Genomic DNA, 8,918 nt, shown 5'->3' with positions numbered 1-8,918 from the left:
GGTTCCGCAGCACCACGATGACTGAGTCCCCGCGCAGATGTAGCGGTCCTTGTTGACTGGCTTGGACTTCTTCTTGCCCTTGCCGCTTTTGGGGACCTCAGTACACATCTCTTTCAAGTTCTCCAGCACCATGTTGCAGTGCCTGTCAAAGGCCTTCGCCCGGCCTAGCAGTTTCTTGTTACGGCAGTTGATGAGCACCTGGGTGTTGTTCTTGACTGACTGGGTCAGCACAGAAAGTGGACCCGTGTTAAATTCCTCCTCCTCCCGCTTCTGCAGCTCCTCTGGGGTCATCTCACTCTTGGGCTTGTTGAGGAGGCTCATGGTGGCAGCTGCAATCTCCGCGTTACTCCCATCTCGCTCGCGTTGCTCCGGCCTCGGAGCTGGAACCACGCTTTCCGATCCTCAGACTTTTCAGCCGATTTACCGAATGACTGGTCCCTTTCCACAGGCAGGAAAGCTGTAGAGTAAGGACGTAATTCAGGATGTGAGGAGGTGGCTTCCTGCTCTCCTTCAAAGTTAAGTGATTTTGCTAAACGAGGAGAGATAGCAAAAAACACCCGCAGGGATAATCCCAATAGACCACCTGGGGCTCAGGAACCTCGCCCTTCCTTTCTTTAGCCTTTAACTGATCCACTCCGCTCCTCCACTCCGCCCAGCCACATTTAGGATGAGGCTAATGGGCGAGCGAAGCTACAGATGCGAAGAAAACGCAGCCCCTTCGCAACATCTGCGCAGCAGACGCCTTGGCGTCGCTGCATTCTGGGAAACAGTCCAGGAAGCCAGGGATCCGCCCCTTCAGTGACCGCGCCCCCTGTTGCCTAGGAGACGAAAGACGCCGAATTTTAGTCCCGTAGGGCATCACAGAGCTAGAAGGCCTCTGAGGTCACCACTCTCCTCCAGCGGGCCATGGGCAGCTCTGATAGCTCAGGCCAGGACTGGTGTGACAGTAAATACAACTGGTATGAGATCGGACCCACGGACTTGCTGGAGCGCAAGGGCTCCCTGACACTCCGCTCCCATCACAAGAAGTACTCCAGGCCGGTGTTGGTGTACTCCTGGTGAGCAAGCGCCCGAAGTTCCCGAGTGCTGGTGGAGGGAGGAGTGAATAAGGGGTGAGACGGGAGAGGGTAAAAGTTCCAGAGAAGGAGCAGAGTGGAGAGGAGAGAAAGGAGAGGTGAGAAGGAAGACGAGGCGAGAGGGAAGTGGAGCAGAGGAGAAGGGAAGGAGAAGGAAAGAGCCGTTCTGAGGTGGAAAGGACAGGGCAGAGGGCGGGCTGGGCTGCGGGAGGAGGAAGAGGAGTTGGGGGGGGGGAGGACCCGGCTGGAGGCTTTGGATCACTGACGCTGCAGGAGGTGCATGTGTTTCACAGTCCTGGGAACCACCTTTCTGAAAGAAGTACTTACTCATAAAAGGCAGGCCATAGTAGGTAGGGGCCGTGGGCAGGAGTATCAGTACCCTCTCACCCCCAGTATGGCTGAGAGCAGGCACACTGAGGGATTTGACAGAGGTATTACGAAGACTGTTCAGCTAGAGGTGGAAAACGAGTCTCCCGCTGGGGCAAACTGCAGACACAGTTTGTTTGGTATGTATTCTGCTCACATTAAAAGAAAAGTTAGTCTGACCAGTTTAAAACTAAGAGATTCACTTACAATGTCAGGGTTGTGTTTTCGCTGGTAAAGTTGAAGGACCTGGCCAGAGAGATTTTATTCCTCTGGGCTCTGTGAAGGTACAGGGTGTGAACAGTGTCTGCTCCTTAAGATGGGACTGGTACTCCTCAGCACTTCATTCAGAGTTCTTGCCAGACCCTGGCACAGGGATTTAAGGATTTAAGGGCACACGCTTTAGGGATTGTGTTTAGCATTCAGACAGTCTCTTCTTTCACCAACTATTACAGTTACCAATAGCAACACCAGTACGTACAGACCTGGGGCAAGTAGACTTTCTTTAGGGTCAACTTCCTGGCTATACAGTTGATAATAATTCCTACTGAAGTATTCAGATTATTTGAGAGAAGTGAATAGAAAAAGAGAAACGAAGCCATAAGTCTTGTCTAGGTTTTTGCCTTTGAAAGGAGATGAGGGTTCTGATTTTATCCCTGCTTGGTCCCATTCATTGTTACATGCCTGACACAAATGGTTTCTCTTTTGCAAACTTCCTAAAGCCTATTCCTGTTTCCTGCAAGCACATTCCCTAACTTTTCTCATGCCTAAAGCTGATTCTGCCTACTTCAAAGTCAGTGTGGGAGGTTTTATTTGGAATTAAAACTACACCAGGAAACGTTTAATTCATGAAAGAAAAAAAACCAGGAAATTAAAACTACACCAGGAAATTGTCGTCTTAGCCTCCTGTGCCATTATCTCCTAGCCCTCAGGGAAAACACAGCTCTTCAATGGTTCTGCTCCTCCGTGAGGATTTGGGTCGTACTGTAAACCATCATCAGGAGTTATTGTTAAAGGCAAGGAACCTTTGCAAAGGAACAACGCTTCTTCTCCCACACTACATGGCTTTGGGAAGCTGCCTTGTGAGCGTCCTGGGCATCAAGAGCAAACACACGGAAGGACATACATGTGAATGAAGCAAGGAAGCTGAGGGAGGGATGAAGGGTAGTGGACTATGCTTTGTCATTTCAGCTGCTGCTGAAAATATAGAGTACTCTCAAGCTGTTGGTTGTAGAAGGAATATTTGGGAACTGGGAGATGTAAATTAAACCCAATAGACATTTATAAGTCAAGCCCTTTATTACCTGGCCACAGAGATAGAAACAAGAATTACTGATGAGATAACTTGTGTGAACCTTTTATCACCCTGCCTGGAACATAGTAAGTAGTTGATGATGTATGAGTGCTAATACTATTTATTTTGCATAAAGTTTGGACTCAGCTGGACATGATGGTGCATACTGTTGTAACCCAAGAAGGAGACAATGAGGCAAAATGTCCAAAAAGATGGTAGCGCTTTATTTTAGCTGGTACCCAGCGCACCCTCAGAGTCCAAGAGACAGAGAGGAGCCCTGAGTAAGGGGAGGCACAGTAATTTAAACCCCAAAACGGCAAAACTGCCCATCCAAGCAAGCCGATCACAGAAGCCAATAGCAGATGTTAATGTGGTTAAGGGAGCATATGACCTTTTACAGGATTGGTTGTAGCCCACCTGGAGGAAGCTGGACACAGAGAAGTTGCCCCTTTTGGACTAGGTGGAGTACAGAACAGGGTGTGTAATCTAGGTATGTGGTCATGCTGACCTTATAAGGACAACGTGGCCAATCTGTTGCCAGGATCACCTGTTTTTCTTCGCCTTAAGACATTCTCAGAACCAGGGCAGGGGTGAATCAGAGAACCAAGATGGAGTCATTGTAATTAACTAGGGCAAGGGTCAATCAGAGAGTCAAGATGGAGTTACTAACGTCAGGGTAGAACACACCTGAAAGGAGTGGGCTTAAGAAACAAAAAGTCACATTTTACAGTAGCTGACATGGTTTACTAAGACGGCGTATACAGAACAGGAGGGCAGCGCTTTGGTCAGGTTACAACACATACCTGTAACCCCAGAACTCTTAAGAGGCTGAAGCAGGGAAAGCTTAAGGACCACCTGAGCAATTTAGCAACTTAGCAGGACCATGTCTCAAAAGTTAGAAAGGGTGGAGGAGGTGCTGGCACGTAGCTCAGTGTAAAGATCCTGAGTTCAGTGTCCAATACCACAGAAACAAACAAACAGAGGAAACATACAAATAACTCTTGGGCTCTGGGTTTGAATACCAATTCTTCTGGTATGGAATGCGACAAGTGACATGACTGCTCTAGGCCTCTGCTTCTGCAGCTGCGAAATGGGGAGGTAAAATTATTGTAAGATTAAATTAGGTGTCATAAACTGGACATGGTGGCACATGCCTGTAGTCCCAGCACTCAGGAGGCTGAGGCAGGAGGATCACTGGGAGTTTAAGACCAGCCTGGGCTACAAAGTGAGCTCAAGGCCTAAACTACATAGAGAGACCCTGTCTCAAAAAGACCAACAAGAAAGAAAGAAAGAAAGGAAGAGAGAAAAAGAAAGAAAGACATTGTGTGAGGTACCCTTTAACATATAGCCTGGCATATAGTAAGAACTGTAACATTGGCTCATATATAGTCTCAGGGGTTTGATAGGCAAGTAAAGGAGGTTAATGTAAAATAAAAAGTTCAGTACAATTTGATTTGCAAGGAAGAGATCAATTCATCGAAGAAGCAAAGCTACTGGGAGGGGGATGATTGGTGTGTGTGTGTGTGTGTGTTTGTGTGTGTGCGCGCATGTGTGCGTGTGTGTGTGTGTGTGTGTGTGTGTGTGTGTAGTTTCCTGATGTGGTTTTGAAGGAAGAACAGGAGCTCCAGAGGTGGACAACAGAGAACGGGCAAGTGCAGCAAGAGTAAAAAGCAGCATCACAGGAAACAGACGTAGTTTCCTTTAGTTGGCAAACAGTGGCTACTCAGCTGTGTGCGACTCTGCTTTTATCTACTTGGCAAGCTTCATCTGTGACTCAAAATCAATACTTGAGCTACTGTTGTGGTCATTTCCAGTCATGTGCAGAGTGGCAAAAGTGGGCAAAAATATGCTCCCCCAGCGTTGCCTGTTCCAGCTGAGGTCAAAGCTACACTCTGCCCTCTCTCTGGCTTCAGCTGTCAGACCGTAAACCAGTGTCCTTTCCGTGGCTCACCTAATGATCCACTTGGCATTTTTGTGCTTTTTATTGGTGATGGTGTCAAAGTGACCCGCATGCCTCATGCTCAAGTGCTGCCTGTGGCACCCAAACGCAGGAGGACGCGGCGTGCCTCACAGAGGAAAGCTGGGTGTTGCTGAGCTCAGTCCAGGCCTGAGGTGGAGTGCTGCTGGCAGTAGGCTCACACTGGTAATGAATCAGTGATGTGTATTAAAGAAGATGTCTTTTAACAGAGACATGCATAACACAAGGTTGTGCGTTGACTTGCTCCTCAAAATATTGTGACCAGAGGCTCATGGGAGCCCCAACCTGTTTCCTCTAGGAAATAGTTCAGGAAAGGTTCAGACAATAGTTCAGTGTCATTGGTTGTTGGTTGCAACTTCATTGAATATGCAAATAATGAGAGTCAACTGTAAAAATGTAAGTACTATAGCATTTTCTGAAGCTGGCTATTCTGCTGTCAAGATTGTTAGGGTTGTTTTCCTTCAATCTCCAACCAGACATCAAAATCAGAAACAAAAAAACTGCATAAAATTCATAGTGTAACCTGGAGATAGTGACTCAAGGCCATAATCCCAGTGTCATGGGAGGCTGAAGCAGGAGGATGGCAAACTGGAGTCCAGCCTGGGCAACTTAGTAGGGCTGTACCTCAGAAATAAAACATGAAAAGTTCTGGGGTTGCAGATCAATGCAAAGGCCTTGGATAGAATCCCTTGTCATGAAAACAAATTAGAGTATATGAACTTTGAAATGCATAATGTCATTGGCCATTTTGCTGCTGTCCATTTTGGCCATACATAATTGTTAGCTTTCTGTTCACTTATTTTATAATATATTAACACTCTTATCAACCTTAACACCTATTAGTGACTTTTTATTTAGTTGATGAACTCCTAACATCTGTATCCTATGATCTCAATAAATGACCAATAAGTAAAAAAATATAGTCTGTGGCTGGGAGAAATTCTGGTTCTATAAACGTTTAGATTCTTCCTGTTTCCCTATACCAGCCATGTAATAGAAGTCTGCTTGATCTCACTACACATTTTGAAAACGGTTGGTATAATAGACTAATAAAGTAATACAAGCCGAATGATTGTTAAAGATGATCACAGAGCGATCGTCCTCGTGCCTAGAGTGGTACCCAGGCAGAGCCATAGCATCCTCCCTGCACTTGAGGTTTCTCACTGATGCCTTTTCTAGAAATTATTTCTCTACTCATCCTTGTAGCACATATGGAACAATATCATCAGATGTTTCTATTAGAAATTCTGAGTTGAGGGAGGATTTTCTCCTGGGATAGCTTCCCACTCATTGGAATAATGGAATAAGAAGAGCTAGAACAATGTAGATATAATAAATTCTAATTTATTTAAGCTTAATATTGTAAAGTCTTTTGTGTGAGGCTAGCTCTTACATTTGTTCATTCATTCATTCATTCATTCATTCATTCATTCACTGTTTCTTATTTTTTTCATAGACAAATTGACATCTGGCAACAAATGATAATTTAAAGCAAAAAAAAAAAAAATCCAAATTCATTCAGATCTCCATGGAGATGCTTCCTGCGCTGGTCTCCATGGTGACATTTAGTTTTAAGGACTCATGTTAATTTTCTGTTTTTGTAATTTCAATTACTTTTCTTGCCTACCTGAACCTTATGTTAAAGAACCTGATTTACTTTCCCCACCCCACCTGCTACCCTGTAATAGAAAGAAAACTTGGAAAAGGAAAGAAAACCCAAACGTGGTGATAACTATGGAGTTGGGAGTTGGGAACCTCACAGTTTTAAAGGTTTTTCTCTTTACAAAACATAATTTGGGCATGAATCATAAATTGGAATTAATGGGGAGAGTAACTCTTCAGATCTGTTACCTAGTATTCCTGTTTGAGTAGGGCTTATGCATATTTAAGATACCCCATGTTCAGCGGAGAACCCAGCTTCAAAGCAACAGGATACCACTGGTGTACTCAGAGAGTAAGAGTCTGCATTTTCTGATTTGCCATACTCTTCTTCCTGTATTTAATACGTGATCTTCTTGGGTGCAATTCCAAGAGATAGTTAGAATCCCTCAGGTCCATGAATGCCCATTTCAAGTTATGTAAATCTTTGCTAAGCAGTAATCCCAGGTCCTCACAGCTCTACAATACACTCAGGAACTAGAATTAAAAGGCAAAGAAAATAATAAAGCCCTTCTGAGCACATGTGCAGCCTGTCCCTTTGCTGAAGTTCATGAGGGTTTCTCCTTTAGCAAGCCAGCATCCTTTAAGATAGACACAGGCCTTCTGCAGACAGCTTATAAACTCTTATAAGCTCCATGCCTACTTGAATCATACGTAGTTATTATGGTTTCCATGGACACAGCTTATGATTTGAACTGGGGGAAAAAGGATTTAAAGGGACATTTTGATCTACATCAAAAAGTGAGATCGGCAATACTCAGCATAAGGAATGCGAACAGTGAGTGCTGAGTTAGTGTTTATCAAATGAATAAACAAATGAGGAGATAGAAGGGATACAAATAAAAGCCAGAAAGGCACTGCATGCTAGAAAGAATAGAATAGAATAGTTCAGCATAAATCCACAATAAAACCAGAATTGGTTTTTCATGGCCCTGAGTCCAGTGCAGCCAGACAGCACTGACACCTGGGTCAGCTCTGCGGCAGTGACTTTGGAAGGGTGTGGTACTCCTGACTTCCATTTAGAGTGGAGGAAAGCTTGAAAATGAGCTAAACTTGGGCTTTCCCCATTGTAGTACACAGCATGCCACCAGTGAGTTAATGTAGGGACAATAATGTTTATGCTTTAAAGAGATAGCTTTAAAATTCCAAATTATATTAGCATATAGACATTGAATGTGCTGTCACAGTAGACTAAGGACATTTTGCTATCTACTGAGTAGCAGAATTCAGACTTTGTATACTACTCAGAATATATGATTAATTGTTTAAAATGGATCCTCAGCTTTCCAGCTCTTGGTTAGTAAAGAGAAATTAAAACATCCCAATTTAACTTATCTTTTATGTCTTTGACTTTAAACAGCTTGTTTCAGGTTAAAATAGCCCAGAACAATGCCCACTCTTTCCGAGTTCTTCCTCCTAACCATTGTCCTCCCCCATGCCATCTGTGTGCCCAGGGACTGAGGTTGTGTGTTATTTGATGGTGGGGGACTGAAGACTCCAGATCTATGTGAGGGTCCTGTGCATCTCCTCCTGGTCTTACTGCTGGCCCTGCTTCTGCTGATCTGTCGGTTTCTCAAGGACCTGATGTCTCTGTCTGCACAGCCAGTCCCATCTTGGCTCTTGGTAGTCTTGGAGAGCCCTGTGAGTCTCACCCTCTGACCTAGAATGCTCAGCTACAGCCACAGCAGTGGGCACACCCCAGCGTTCAACATGGTGGGTGTAGCTGGCCCTCTGATGATCAGCTTAGCTTCTTTCGGAGTGTCATGGTGTGAGATATACTTTGCTTTACCTGGATGAATTTTCTCCTGTTGGCTTGAGATACATCAGTAGCCCCAGTTTCACTTTTTATAGTAATCTTCCTCAGAAGATGAGTTGTAAGATCACCCTGGGAGCCTCTGGTTATTGTTAATAGAAGCTTAAGGGATTTAGAAGACTTCTTATTTCTCAACAACACTGACTTTCAAGTAAACTTATCTCTCTCAGGATTCAAAAATTTAATTTTCTTAGTCAAAAGTTCATCAGTCATGCTTTATTTTTCTTCATATTCCTGGTGAAATGGCCCTAATTCTTCCCAAAGCAAGTGTGGATGTCTTTGATTTACTAGGGGAAAGGTTATTTTAAGGGAGTTCAGCAAAGTGTAAGGATTAATACGGGAGAAAAACAAGCATGTTAGAAGCAAGATTTTAGAATAATTATGTACTGGAACCTTTGTTCAGTTAAAAATATGTTTCTAGATGCATTGAAAAAATGCTGAATGGATATTCCTCACAAAACACAAAACATTTACTGCTGGGTGGTGAATTACCAGACTATATGTATTATTTTCATAATACAGATAAAGTAAAATTGTTTAAAATTTTATTATAAAGAGGAAAAAAAGAAAAACAAAATTTGAAAACAAAATAGGAGAGTAACAATGGGTATTACATTGCATATTATCTTTAAACTAGTTACTAAGGGTAGTTAATTGTTCAAACAATATTAGCACAAACCTTTCTTTTCAGCAAACTCAGGGGAATTAGTACTATAATGATCTTACCAACTTGTA

At 43.7% G+C, this 8,918-nt stretch overlaps 1 protein-coding gene and 1 pseudogene across 1 annotated transcript in view; one reads left to right on the top strand and one right to left on the bottom strand.

Moving 5' to 3' along the window:
• Position 1: 1 nt before the first annotated feature.
• Positions 2-326, bottom strand: LOC101563429 (annotated as a pseudogene).
• A 539-nt stretch (positions 327-865) lies between these two features.
• CUNH9orf135 (chromosome unknown C9orf135 homolog) overlaps positions 866-8,918 on the top strand; it is a 99,312-nt gene continuing 91,259 nt past the window's right edge. The window contains exon 1 of the mRNA XM_004637207.2: positions 866-1,058. Within this exon, the coding sequence (XP_004637264.1) occupies positions 907-1,058 (152 nt within the window). The 5' untranslated portion in view covers positions 866-906. The remainder of the gene's footprint in view (positions 1,059-8,918) is intronic.

The sequence above is a fragment of the Octodon degus genome, unplaced genomic scaffold (genome assembly GCF_000260255.1).
Source record: "Octodon degus isolate 3935 unplaced genomic scaffold, OctDeg1.0 scaffold00087, whole genome shotgun sequence".
NCBI lineage: Eukaryota > Metazoa > Chordata > Mammalia > Rodentia > Octodontidae > Octodon > Octodon degus.
The sequence above is the reverse complement of the archived record's forward strand: the minus strand, read 5'-3'. Positions and strand labels throughout refer to the sequence as shown.